The sequence below is a fragment of the Thermobia domestica genome, chromosome 10 (assembly GCF_964235325.1).
Source record: "Thermobia domestica chromosome 10, izTheDome1.hap1.1, whole genome shotgun sequence".
In the NCBI taxonomy this organism is placed as follows: Eukaryota; Metazoa; Arthropoda; class Insecta; order Zygentoma; family Lepismatidae; genus Thermobia; species Thermobia domestica.
In genome coordinates, this window is record NC_137463.1 from 64760280 (window position 1) to 64775799 (window position 15520).

Here is a 15520-nt window from a genome sequence, read left to right on the forward strand (position 1 = left end):
AGAGTAGAAATTCAACTTATTGCTAAACATTGATTCTGATATTGAGTTTACACATTCCTCTACCCGAAATATTATGTTCCATTTCGTGAAACACAAAACTAAGAAATTCTTGTAAACTGAAGCATAATCTTTTGTTTTCCACTTTTCAATAATAAAGTTCACAAAAGTACAAAATTGGCACGTAGTAGTCCGCCATTTATTTATCATATAATGTGAACAACAGACAAAGCTAGTATTACACCTTTTCAGAGGATTGCAAACTAATTCCGGCTTTTAAGCAGATTGACAGAATATGATGATTTCTATTTAGTTTATTTACTTAAAATTCACAATTTTCAGCCATTGTTTATATAGTGTTAAAGAATCATGTATAATTCTCCCATTCTGGTCGGTGTAACACGCACATAGATACAACTAAATTTCGCAACTATTTAATTACGAAAGAGTCAGAACAAATTATTTCTCACTCCACAACATAAGAACATATACAATTATGCTTTATGCGGAAAAGATGACTTCCTATGGAGGAAACAGCAGTCTTCCTCATCAATCCCTATGTACATTTTTAAATACATTTTTACAAATTTAACTTTTAGTTGTTCGTTATCTGGGGAAAATGAAAGAAATGGATCAAATGTTATATATGAATATTCGAATTTTAATGTTAAATTGAATGAGCGTGATTAAACAAGACAAAAACTGGCTAAATAAGTACACAAACAGGTTATAAAATGCAACCTCTCGAAATTCAAAAATCGAAGGTAAAAACTGATATACAATGCCGAGGATTATAAGAAATGTGTTCTTGTTTAATCTACCAAACGTTGTTAGGGTCGCCAAGTCTAGGAGGCTTAGGTGGGCGGGACATGTAGCTAGAATGGAAGAAAGTAGAAACGCTTTCAAAGTCTTGACTGGAAGACCAATCGGAAAACGACCATTAGGAAGACAAAGGCGCAGATGGGAGGACAATATTAAGATGGATCTCGCAGATGTTTGAATACTAAGTAGAAACTGGATGCAGTTAGCTAAGGATAGAAGTCAGTGGAGAGCTTTTGTGAACGCGGCATTGAACCTCCGGGTTCCATAGGCCATAGAATTAGTTAGTTATTTCTTGTTTAATTTTGAATTAAATGAATATGCTTATCACAGCTGAAATACGATAATAACTCCAATGATGACAAGCCGCAACAATACCAGTAAGTTATTATTTTAACAATAATTTAGGTATGGTCCATGTAATATTCTGTTATTGGTTAAGGTAAACATTATATATTTTAAAACAAAATTATGTCCACAAAACAAAATGAAGGGAGAAGCAACAAAACATTTGTTACGTAAATCTTACTCTATTAGTACACTAACTTCTAAAATTAAAATATATCAATTCAGAATTTTGAACTACAATATTATTCATCATCACAGTTCATTCTTATTAAAATAAGAAATAAACTGTCAACTATCGAAATATAAAAAAGACGAGACACCTTAGAAATAGTAAAGTGCCGGTTTCAAGCAGTAGTGTGACTTAGGTCTGTCTTCCTGAAAACACCCCTACGAATTACTAAACGAACTTTTACCACGCAGTTTTTATATTAGTATAGCCATAAACGCAACCATGTGGGAAGAGAGTGGAATGTAATTGGTTAAATATTATATCAATCACTTACTTATGGTGAGTATCTAATAATCGCGAAGTGAGCGATGCTAAGGGTTAATAGTGTACCACAAAGTAATTTTGAAAAGAAAAAATGGCAAGGTAGATTTCGGGAGTTAGTAGCCTCCGATATATTGAAGTGTACGTCTGTCTGTCAACGTTTACGTTCATTGATTTTCGAAATACACGACAATGGTAGTTTTTTAAGTTATAAATGCGTATTAACATTTATGCCGTATCGTTTCAAATATCTAAGAATTTCAGGATTCGGCAGTAGACTGGACTTCGAATATTAAGTTTGCAGTGATTTGAAGAAGCTTCATCAAATATTGCGTTGTTATCTTCTATCTACAGACATGCCTACAAGACTTGGCAATATCATATTAAATAGATTATAGCTACTTACAATATGTCGTTATTTTATGTAAATAGAATACAGTACCTATAAACAAAAAAATTATAGTGTTAAACGATGCTAAATATGCTCGACACTTGTAAAATTTTCAACAATCTGGGAATACAAAGAACGGGCAAACAATTATCAGAATGCTAAATATTCCATAGACAGTCGAATTTTTGCAAGCTTTACCTAAGTATAATGGTAATAGAGTCATCTTAGTAATCCAATATTGGTCACTCAGCTAACATCCATTACTATTTACGTATATTTTTCATTATCAATTGTATTTTCTTATTTGTGAAATAAATTTGACTTACGCAATTCTAAAAATTGAGCAGGGAATGCAGCTAACCTTAAAGATATATAATTAAGTTAATTCTAAGTTGTAATTATTATCTATGGAAGGAGTTTAAGGCAGATATATCTGGCAAAAAAGGACTCGATTCAATTTTTCTTAAACTCAGCTCTTCCATAAGTATTTAAACTTACAATATAACTGTCACAAGGTTATAGAAATACATTTTGTGGACGGTCTGTATATTACGTAAAGAAAGTGGATATTTTTTCGATTTATACTTTATTCTGCGACGCAAATAAGTTCTTTCTTCGATGGGAATTGCCTCCTTCCTACGCAACTGGACAAAGAAATCTTTATTTTTTCATATATATATATATATATATATATATATATATATATATATATATATATATATATATATATATATATATATATAACTTTGCTTTAAGGTGAGGATGTTTCAGTGAGCGACGAATGTTTTCAGTGTTTCTGCCTGACTTATTAATATGCACAGTCTATACTCCACTCTTATTTGGAACTGAATTAAGTCCTTTCTTTAATGATTTATGGAAAGTTTGCAGTAGATTGGGGCAGATCAGAGTAGACCATTTGTTCGTACACCAGACTGACGTTAGACACCACGCTTCTCCAGTTCGTTATCTGTACTTTTGCATGCTCAATTTAAAGCAGTGTCTCGTGCGTCGTGGCCAGTGAACTAAGATTAACACCATTACTTTCCATATTCTGTTTCTATGTATGTACAGGTGATTTAACCTGAGTGTTTTTGAGAATGAACTGCCAAACTTGACAAATCTACCAATGCTGTTCGTATCTCGAACCTTATGGTTCGAAGAGTGTGACTCCAGGTTTCGCGGTAGGAACCACGCAGGTTGCGTCAAGCTTTAAGCATAATATTGTGTTAAGGTACATAGGCTATTAGCCGTTAAAGGAAGTTTACTTACGGCTAACCCCAATCGATAAGTCCCAGGTTCATACACCTAATGCGCCAAAAAGTTATAAACGTGCCCTCCAACATTAGCATTTAACTTTGAAAACTATTTAGTTTCGCTTAAGACTCATGTCGACTCTTCAGGACTGTTTGCAGGAGCAATTAGATTACTACGTGGTATTATCCCGGCGACACTTCCCCCACTGCTAATCCCCCAAGTGTGTCAATGGTGTGAGAAAAGCATTTTATAGTGAAATCTCAGTTATAATCTTCTATATATAAATCAAAGTGAGAAAGGCATACAGTATAGTGAAAGGTAAAGTGCGATTTTGATAATCCAAATAATTACATTTACTGGATATATATATATATATATATATATATATATATATATATATATATATATATATATATATATATATATATATATATATATATATCCAGTGTTAAGGATTGTGATTCTTTCTCTTCATTATTTTTCTTTTTAATAGTATTCCAATTAATTAGTATAGTGTCATTTAACCCAATGTGTGTTCGTTGTGTGTGTGAATGATGTTTGTTTCCCTTATGGTCTGCAGAACCACCAGATCGTCCGTGAGGTTTTCGAGACGAGACATCTGAAGCTCTCGGCGGCTAATTCTCATCTAATCATTGAGACCGACGAGAAATTTGGAAACAATTTCGTAATCCCTTCTTGGAGAGGTCCTTCAACGTCCTACCCAGATAAGTCCAGGTTTCAGGAGAATACTTATTGGCAGGACCACGGAGAACAACGGAGGACAGACTACGATCAGGCGATTACAAACAAATAGTACCCGAACAGTGACCCGATAAACTTGACAGTTACAATAATGTATTTTTTTTTAATTATTCTGCATGTTGTAGCTAGTAAAACCGTTACTTTGTGTAGCAGAATGTTAAAAAAATAATTCGAATTTAGCCTTGATAATATATTGATAATTTCAATAATGTCAAATACTTCAAGACTCAATTTGCAGATCATTATCTGATACTAAGGTTATGAAGAAATTAGTTTCTCTTCGGTCGACAGAAAATGCCACACAAAAGATGCTGTCTAAAAGTAAACAAAAACACACAAATGTATCACACAATAGCAGTAATAAAGGAATCGTTGCCACCACTCAAGATAAAACCATCAAAGCCATGTTTACTCAAATTGTTTGGGATTCAAAGAGAGAACTTCAATTTGAAATGTGAAGAGAGATAAGAAGAATAGAGACCAGTCAGGTAAAACACAAAATGAAGCAGATAACTGAATTTAGAAGCAAAAGGAATTTAACTGAGTTCCTTTTGCAAAAACAAAACAGATTCACCAAAAGTTAGCTCATTTAGATTATGAATTTCAATGAACACACACAAACTTTAATACTTGAGTGGATAACTTTAATACAGAAGGAAACAACATTAACAAAATATGGAAAAACTCAAAGCAAAATTTATCTCTGTACATAATGAGAGATAATTCCTCTTTACATCACCTTACGTAATTCAATAACGACAAATGTGTTGCACCAGTAGTGGATCATAAAGCGTTATTTGGACAAACATTCAGACACTTGAAGCGAAACGTGTCAATTGTCTCTCAGTGCTACGTATCCGTACATGGAATTATTAATATGTTTTTTAATGGTACGGAAAACACGATGAAATAATCTAGTTACTTACCAAAATTGCAATTCCTCTTGAACAGATGTTATGAGTAAATACTAGAGCTTTGTGCAATAGTACAAAATATTTGTTCCACATAGTTAAACATAGATATATGATTTGAATAATTTTCGTGGTGCTTTCAGTTAGAGTTAGGTGACAAAATTGTGGCAGAAATATTGGCACCAAAGTATTATTTTGAAATACATAAACCCTTTTCTCAGTGTTATACTGATTTTTTACAGATATATAATATATAAAAAATAAAGTGAATGATCACATAATAATTGAAATCGTAGGCAAATATCTCACTCACAACATTAAACAGTTTGTTATACATTCATGGTCTCAGAAACATCTCTCAAGAAAATGTTGCGTGTGAGATGCAAGCGTGGAAGCAATTTCCCATGTTCTCCACGAGAGATCAGCTTCATTTGCATACAAATATAGAATACGAGTGGAGAAGTCGTACGAATAATCATTTTGTACTCAAATAGAGGTAGATTCAATTCAAATTGTTTGAGGAGACGTAAACTAAAATATCGCGAGAAAGAATTTTGAAGTCATGAAAAGATTAGGTGCATGGAAAGAAACACCCTCATAGTGGTTTGTTAAGATAGAACCAGATAACAGACTTAAATAATAATTTACAATTTCTTAAGGCACAGATTAACCACATACGATATAGATAAACGTGAATGACTAAAGGAAGGAAACCTATTAATGATGTGTCTCCTCGTCCTACACCAACCTGGTTAGATGGTTTCAGAAGAATTGGGTTTATACGCACAATTTAAATTCTAATTAATAAGCAAAGCTTACCCAATGTAGTTGGTCTGTGGTCGAACACAAATACTCCCCACGTATAAGATCTTAGCGTCATCTCAACGTGTTAACAAAGTAACAAATTTACAAGCTTCAGATCTTTGTAGCCAATAACAAATATACGGAAACTTAACATGAGAATATGCTGTTACAGTTAATCCTGTAATTCAGTTGCATTTTCATTTATTCGTTTAGTTGCAAATTTCAGACGCTGTTTTCAACAACACTAAGTACAATATGTTCTTTTAATAACATCACATGAAAAATTTCGTAATTCATATTTTCTCAGTCATTTTTTGTAGATAGTTAAATAGCATGGTTCTGCGCTATACCTCAAATTTTCTCCACTGGCTTGAGTGGGTGTTACTGTTGCTTTGAAATTTTCAAATTACCAATAATGTTGTGTTGGGCTCCACTTACAGATTTAGTTTACTACCTTGTATAATGTTTGTAATATTTTCTATACATATCTTGTCGAATTTCAAAGAAAATAGTGCACACCGGAAGTTCTTTCAAAAGTTTCAATTTATAAATTTATCAAAATCACTGCAGGAAAACAGGAAAACAACACTCCCAGTATCATATTGGCGCGTTACAGGATACTGCAGATACATTTCAAATGCTTGATAAAAATAGCGTAGGTAGTAATAACCAAAATATCATGAATATTTTCGTTGATTGTATTCATTTATATTTCGATTTTATTCCAAACAAACCTCGTATATGATGTTTGTCTGGATTAGAAACCTAAAATATGAGAATGTCTAAATAATTACAATTATTATTACGTAATTCATAATGCTATTCGGATACTCGTATTTAAAATCACTTACCTGAATGCATTATACTTCGTCAATCAGATGATTTGCTAAGACCTTTCTCAAGAAATAACTAGTAGTAATGGATAATGGTATTTGGCTATATAATACAAAGTTGACAAAATGTTATAATATTTTGAAAAGTTTAAAATCACATCCAAATGTAATGTTGAAACTTCCTTGAGGAAGAAATACATTAAATTTCGTCACTAAAAGTTATTTACCAAAAAAAAGTATTACTACCATAAAATTCTTTAAGTACTTTCGTTTATATAGAAGTTCGTTTTAATACAAAGAACATAAATGTAGTATGTCAGTTCTAACAGTCATCGAAGTGTAAAATATCCATAAGGAATACAATAGATTAAATTTTCCGGGGTATTTGTGCAAAGTGAAATTTATTACTGTTACCGACAGAAATTTAGCATTAGCCTTGAAAAATGTTGCATGCGAGTAAATTGAGATAAAAGTAATCATCTACGTTAGAATATTTATTTTGCAATCAAGTGCAACCTTGCAATCGAGTTGTACAAAATTGGTAATGCAATAAAAATGTATATCTGAAGGTGAAGAATAATTCTATTATTTGTATGTATTGCTATAATACATTTATAGTAAGAAATATAAATGTGAATAGGTAGAAATGAAATGCTTACGAATTGTTCTTCCCAAGATTTTTTGTGCTTCATCAATTCTTTCCACTGGTCCTGCAATAGAAACACAATATTCTCATAGTTGGTTTTTACGTTAACAATTGCCAGAAGGCTCACATTATATAATACACAATGCCAAAATATGTTATAAAATGCATAAGAATATTAAATTTGTTAACATAATTTTTAAAAAAATGTATATTTTTAGAATATTGTCCACAAATTTATCCGAATGATTTAATGTATACATTTTTCGGGTTTGGTATTAAAACTTGGAACTTTCTTACTTTACACATACACACACACAAACACACACACACACATATATATATATATATATATATATATATATATGTGTGTGTGTGTGTTTGTGTGTGTGTATATCATTGTTGTGTCTATTTACGATAGTTTTTATGAGGTATTCTCACGCAAAAATTGTGCCAGAAATTAGTATTATACAAACTATTACAATATCACAATACCTTTGAAGTGCCTGAGAAGAGTACAATATTACGGAACTACGTAATTTCAATTTACAGTGTTTTCTTTATTACTCATTATCTGGGATACATAAAATTAGTTCAGACTTGCTAAACATATAGTGGCACTTTTTAAAAACAAATATATATCTCAAACTATATTATTTAGGGTTGACAACATATCTAGAAATGAAATGTATGAACGTAACGAAATCAGTTCCGTCACTTTCTGTGGAGTAATGTTTTCATTTCCCCTCACACCGTGAGTTAAATGGAAATGGAGATAAGGCGAAAGTCAGTTATGGCCTCGGGTATATTCAACATACTTTATGCTTGTGGCAGTTCAATTACTCCGTGAACTTCTGTCAGGACAGAACCTCCGCAGAGCGTCCTAAGGGCGTGTATGCTGAGCGAGTTCAACCTGGACTTAAACGGAGCTACAGCGCGGCTTAAGATATGAAATGCCTTTGCTTATGATTTGTGACTGGAATGACTGGAGCGGTAGTGGTCACCCTTTTAGTAGTGGACTTCGTGGACAAAAGGAAATGCACACTCGTATTAGCGAATAAGCTTTAGATTTTCATTTTTCAGTTATTTCAAAACTATATTTACTTTTAAAGCTTACATTGTTGCAGACGTGAGTTCTAGGGGTGACCAGTATTTCAATGTAAAATTTACTACGTTTTAAGTAATGGTCACCGTAGGTGATCATAATTTGAAAACCCAATCAAGTGGGCATAGAAATAAAAATAATGAAAATTAGTGGTGGGCACAAAACCGGTTTTTCGGTTCCCGAAATTATCAAAAAAACGGAAAACTCCCTTGCGAGGGTGTATCAGTGTGTACCGTAACGTCGAATACCGTAACTCGTGGAGTACCGTAACGTCGAATACCGTAACTCGTGGAGTACCGTAACGTCGAATTCTATGATTATATTATGACATATTTCAAGAAGAGAATAACATTGTTACAGCTGTGCTGAAATTATATCTTTATTAGTTTTATTATTATTATTATTATTATTACTATTATTATTATTATTATATTGCTAAATTGATAGATATGTATAAAATCCAATGATTAATGTAAGGCTTGTTTTTATAGATCATAATGCCTTTTAAAGCCATTTGATATTTCAACGTCCCGGAAATAAGAAAATTTTTTTTTTAAAATACTTATAATCTTAAAGAGGAACTTGTTAAGGAATTCGTATTTTAAAATAAGGTTGTGTTCTGTAGCATTAAAATAATAATCTTTTGTACTCGTACATTCCAGCAATTTTAACAATTTCGTAACTTCCAAATGTTTTGATACTACGAATATGTTCAACTTCCTTGAGTATGTTTATATAGATCAGAACACATGATTAGTGTCAATAAATTGATTGTGAATTATTTGTTGTCTGCTATGAAATTTATCTAATTACTTTTGAAAATAAATATACTTGAAGAAAATACAATTTTTAATGTCTAGGAAGTGCATTCGTGTTTCTCAGTACTTCGTTATATACTAGGCAGAGTAATATACTTTAAAGCTTTTCCGATATGCAACTTGTGACTGTATAAGTTGATAAACAAGTGCTCACTGAACCTTCAAAATTCTTTTTTTTTAATATTTACGAACACAGAATAATGGGTTTCATATTGTTAGTCTTTGTTTAATATGTACACCTCATGTATAAAATACGTCTATTATTTAATTTATAAAAAGGTCGAGGTCAGGTTAACAATGCTGAGTGTATTGAAAAAACTGATATAGCTGTGGATAATATTTAAGGCTTACAAAATTTCATCGAATTTTAAATAAAGTTTAAAAATTTTAAGTCTTTTCAGAAGAGTGGCCCATAGTGCATATTACTTTTTATGTAAGACCATCTCGTCTATACACGAATCATGAGAGTCGAAGCCTTGAACACAAGAAGACGGTGATGAGACATGAGTAGAACCATGTCATTGAAATTTCTACTGTATCAAGAGGCATAAGTAGAGTGTTTACACTAAGATGTTAATATATTTGATTTCATTAGAAATTTGAAACTCAAAATATGAATAGTATGAACATATGAAGAGCATATACTGAAAACTTGCTCTTAGTATGTAAATACTTTTTTTAGAAAATGTAATCTTTATGTGATAATGATACTAATAATACAATTTTCTCTGATAATGATAATCAAATAGTTGTATTATTATGGGATAGCAGAAATTTATTTCATAAAAAGAACTTTGATAATAAAAATAGATATAACTTACAGTGAGAAAAAGTTTTATATAAACGAATTATAATTTTACTTGCGATAATAATAATAATAATAATAATAGTAATAGTAATAATAATAATAATAATAATAATAATAATAATAATAATAATAATAATAATAATAATAATAATAATAATAATAATAATAATAATAAATCACAAGAAGTCAACATATTGAAATGTCTTCAAGATTAGCCCACTGCCATACAAACGATTATATTGTAAGTGAGCGCCGCGCTCAACTGTCGACCGCTCGCGTCACAAATCTACACTCGACCGTTCCAGGGTTAAAGTAACTGCAATGTCTCACATATCCTTCATGCATGATTCGTCAGCTAAAGAAAAAACTTATTTTACTACCAATGGAGATTATTGTTAGTTCAATTGTGAACATCGCCAGAATATTTCTGAAATACACAACATTTTACGACGTAGATATACTGGAATTCTTTCGAAATTGCATTAGGATATTGTATTTCCAGTCATTGTTTTAACAATTCTCAACGGCAACCTAGGACAATATTCCTCCAACTTTATACAATAAACCTACTGCCTTTCTGTGCCCAATTTTAACATTGCATTGAGATGTTTAACATTTCAGATTACAATAATATGTTGCTGTCGTCAAGCCGCAAAATATTAAACATAGCACGATAACTAGTAAAGTAACTGCCGCCTTTATAAGTATCTAGATTTCGGAATAGGTTGAAAATAAAAATAAATAACTATCGTAATGTTGAACAATCGGTACGATTATTTTCTTGAAACCAGTGGCATGGCAAAAGGAAAGAGACCTGCGATACAATAATGTAAACCTTATTTTTGACTTATTCTGTAATGAGAATTTTTAACAACGTGTGTCACTAGTTTTTTTAAGTAAATATACTGTTTAAATATATGTATGTAATGGTGCGATGGAAGCTCCCAATTTGCTCTATGCTTTCTTATAATTATAACTCACAGTTTGTATATATGCATAAATATGATTTTCATATATTGGCCATGAATATATTACAGCGTACTTACAAAACCATCAGGCCCCAAACATTCCTTTAAGTATCTTCTGATGATTTCCTGGAAAACAAAACAGAATGATTTAACATAATTATTCTGATTTGTTCTTTTGTGGTAAGTCACATACCTACATATTTGCTACTTCAGCACTTAGAAATTATAAAATATATAATATTTTAAAAAATCTGGAAAGTCGTTTTGGGTTCCACTGTTTAATCTCATTCTTTCATTTCATATTAGAATAAACGATTTCTTAATATTTAACACTGCAGTGGTTGCGCTTTTCGGATTATGTGTTTGGTCGCGCGGATCACTACTGTGATCCACAGCTTAATTTATTTTTCACACCGTTATATTTATAGTACTGTTATCATATGGTGATAGGAGAGTATAAAGCAAAGTATAAGGCACCTTTTATTATTATTTTTTTATTATTTAAAGAAAAACACATTTATTTATAAGACTTTTTTGCAATTTTAACAACAATTATAACAAACTTATAAAAAAAACTTATTCATGTTATTGTCAAAGAAGCAAGCAAACGTCCCAATAGGTGTAGGGACATTTTTAACAGCAGAATGAGAGCGAGGTGCGTAAAAAGTAGGTATTAAATTGATATATGGAACTCTACAAGTACCTGGCAATTGAGGATTCAAATACCAATTGGCTATCTCTCCTTTCTTATATTTTTCCCTACCTATGTAAAACGAACTTAAATGAAGACTAGGTAGTTCGGGTTCTCCTGTAGGTCTTGCTTCTACTGGAATATCTTCCTCTGCAACTTCTGCAGGTAGTGGAGATACTGCTGCAGCTTCTGAGTTTTTCGTTTTGTTGATCTCCATTACTATCGAATTTATAAGAAACTTACGTATCAATCAAGAGGTCTTCCTCTACTCTGTATGGATCTTCTATACAAACAATGCTGTCACAGTCAGTCTTTGTTTCATTTAACCACTTACGTATCTGTTCACGGTCTCGTTCCGACATTTTAATATACGCAGTGTGTAGAAAACAAACCCAGCTATGCCAAAAACCAAAATGGGCCAAGTTTAAAAAAATCTAGTCTCTGTTTGGTGGCTTGGATCACAATAGTGACCCAACTACAAAATCGACTACCCGGTAAACGCCCTTTTGCCAGCAGGAACGTAGTGACATCAATGATCTCTTCCACATGATGTGGGGGGAAGGTACATGGCTGCCTAGGGTCAAGCGTTCTACCAACTCCTAGCTGCAACGATAGATATACCCATGGATAACAATAGTGATCCGCGCGACCACTGCAGTGTTAAATCGAGTGCCAACATAGCAAGAAGGTCGATGTTGTTATATATATATATATATATATATATATATATATATATATATATATATATATATGTGTGTGTGTGTGTGTGTGTATGTATAGCGAGAGAGAGAGAGAGAGATAAATATACATATACATTACATAAAAATCTCCTTTTTGGGTTACAGAATTACAGACTTATATTTAATGTTCAGTATAGAGACAATGATTTGTCTCACAGACAGAGGGGCGTAATATTAGAACCACATTATTTAATTTTGGTTAACTATTTTAAAGATGTTAACATTTGTATGGTTTATGTTGAAAAAGAGAGAGGGCTTAAAATTTCTATAACTAGTTCAATCTATTTTCCGTGATAACAACTCTAATAACATCGAAGTTGGTCATATATCCCTTTTAATAGCAACTTCAGAAACCATTATAGTACGTATACAATTACTTTTAATACATTCACGCAGCACGTTCCCCACTTACCCTAAGAAATTTCTGATATAATATTCCATTCACGATAACCATCATATCAATAAGTGTATACATTTTAGTCATGGTGAAGTGATAATCTCTAGTGAAATGTAAGTACTTAATTTGTACAAGTATTATTTTCAAAGAAAATGGCAGCATTTTAATTAGTCGATGTGCTATAATATGTGCAATATCATTGTGGAAACGTTTGATATAAGGTATGTAATTACCTATTTTGTATGATGAATATTGATTCAGATACAGAAAAAAAACTTTGTTTCAACTTTGGTTCTAAATAAAAAATACCTTCTTCTCAAAGCAATATTTTTTCGCACATTTGGAAAGTATAATTCATTTCATACCTAGCCATTATTCCTTTTACTGCAACGAACATATCATGATACAGTGTACGAACACTCATCTTTCTCCTTTGGGTCCCAGGCCTGATGGCCAATAGGATTAATGTTGTACATACGCCAAATGATCGTGTTTCCATGGTTTTTTGTTTCAGTTTCTTTCAATATCTGTATCCTAGTATTTCATTTTCTTTTCGTTAATATTTTTGCTCTTGTCTTCGTAGCATTATAGTGTTTCGTATAATAAAATGGTTCTTGTAAACTTTACCCCGAGAAGAAACTTCAAATGAAGATAATTCGGGAGTTGATTGCTCGGCAAGAATCAAGCTCTCAAATCTTGTCGGTGTACCCGTACAAGATTTTGAAACGAGCATAAGCTCCACGAGGAAGGTCACACCTACTTAGACTCCGGTTCTAATGTTGGTCGCATGGAGAAAAAAATGCGACGATAACCAAATGTTTATTGGAAGAGCAATATTGACATATTATTATATAAGCAACTGCGTGAAATCAAGCAGTTATTATGGAACCTTACTTTAATGTTACTCATAACCCATCACGATCTTTGAAACTTACTAATTCGGAAAAGGATTTGCTTTCTTACAACGTTTCCTTCAGTTATGACATTAAATCGATACGAGGAGAAAAATTTTATTTTCCTTTCTTCAGAGAAATCTACGATTAATTTTCATCTTTTAGGAAGGTAGAAATTTGTAGATATAAAACAGACAGAATAGCCAATTTTAAAAGTGTTTGTTTGTCTCAAAACGAGAGTTGAAGGAGGAAAAGCGAGTTATTAAGGTGCTATCATAATTTATTTAAAACGAATATCATTCTACTACTAACGTATTGTGAAGGATGAATGAAACTAGTGTTATAATTATATGGTGATGTTTGTTATGTTTAATAGTTTGTTCTGTATTTTATTCTACATAATGTTTCAGGTATTCCTATCGAAGATGCAGACACTAGCATGTCTATACAATTATCATATCTTTATTGATAATACTTAAATACTTTTTAAGATACTCTTTATACTATCACGTTTAACGGATCCCAGGGACTTACTCCGTTTCCGATTGCACGTATTTCTTTCTTTTTCCATGACAATATCTTCCTTACGTTTATCGAATGGACTAGGTTTGATTCACATGTCCGAATTATATGTTCACGTCCTTTCCGTGTGAGTTGTGTGCAGCAGGACAAATGTCCACGATTTTTCAGTATCCTGATATTCAATAAAGGGGAAGACTTTACTTTTACATCCAAGTTGATGGTTGTCGATATGTAAGTATTATCGTGTGTATTTATTTGAACTTGCAGATTATAATTCAAAAAGAAAATTATGGTTCTAATACCTTCAAATTTTGTCTGTGTTATATTTTTACAATATTCATGATTACCAACTTTAGCTAATTTTTTGTGTTCAGATACGTATTTATTGTTTTAATATTATATCGAAAACGGCCACTTTTGCTCGAACATTATTTTCCCAGCCACCACTTATTCTGACATATTTCTCATGTTACAAATTATTCTAGTTAATGCACTGTATACTTTATCTTCTCATATTCAATTACGCTTCAAGATGTCATTTTCTTCCCTCTACTTTTAACAAGCAATACTTCCAATTTATTTCCATTCCTTCTGCATATAGTTCCTAGAACTAATGTTTATATAATATTAATTAATGCTATTATTTCTGCCTCATACAGTGTAATACACCACAATAAATGTTAAGACTGAGTTCATTATCCTAAGTGTTTTTTCCTCATTTCTTCTCCCTCAATTTTATTGTAGTTCTTATTTCTGTCCGTACTTTATTAAAAATACCCTCTTATTAAAAATTATTCACCTCTTATATTGTCCCTTTTTTATGTTATACCGTATGAACTTCCTTCCATTGAAAATGGCATTTGCATTTCTAACATTATTTATATTCTATATTCATCGTCGCCTGCATTTAAGTTTTATAACATTTTATTGATTCTGTTTCTGGACAGCGCCACATTACATATGAATGGTAAACGTTTAATAATGTTACATGCGAGAGGTGACCAATAGTTTAGTTTTCACTTTCCTTTCGTTCTGTTTCTTATATAAGAGCATCATGATTGTTTCGTGTTATGTTTTTCACTCATCAGTTTCCTTAATTTCATTGTAGTCACAAGTATTTCTAGCCCTTGTTAATAGATTATTATCATCTTCGATTTATACATATTACGAATTCTTTTTTATTCCTAGTCTCGGATATTGCTTCATCAAATTTATCTACAATTTTATCTTCGTTTTCATCCTTGTGACCTTATATTCTACTTTAAAATCTAGGAGAGACGTTTTATTTTTAATCTCGGACGATACCTTCATATATATTTCCCATCT

General features: G+C 31.8%; 1 protein-coding gene across 1 annotated transcript in view; it reads right to left on the reverse strand.

Annotated features, from left to right (window-relative positions):
* Positions 1-15520, reverse strand: part of LOC145662484 (uncharacterized) — a 534791-nt gene that overhangs the window by 460417 nt on the left and 58854 nt on the right. Inside the window, exons 10-11 of the mRNA XM_081728093.1 lie at positions 11030-11077; positions 7269-7319 (exon numbers count right to left, since the gene is read on the reverse strand). Of these exons, the coding sequence (XP_081584219.1) occupies positions 7269-7301 (33 nt within the window). The 5' untranslated portion in view covers positions 7302-7319; positions 11030-11077. The remainder of the gene's footprint in view (positions 1-7268; positions 7320-11029; positions 11078-15520) is intronic.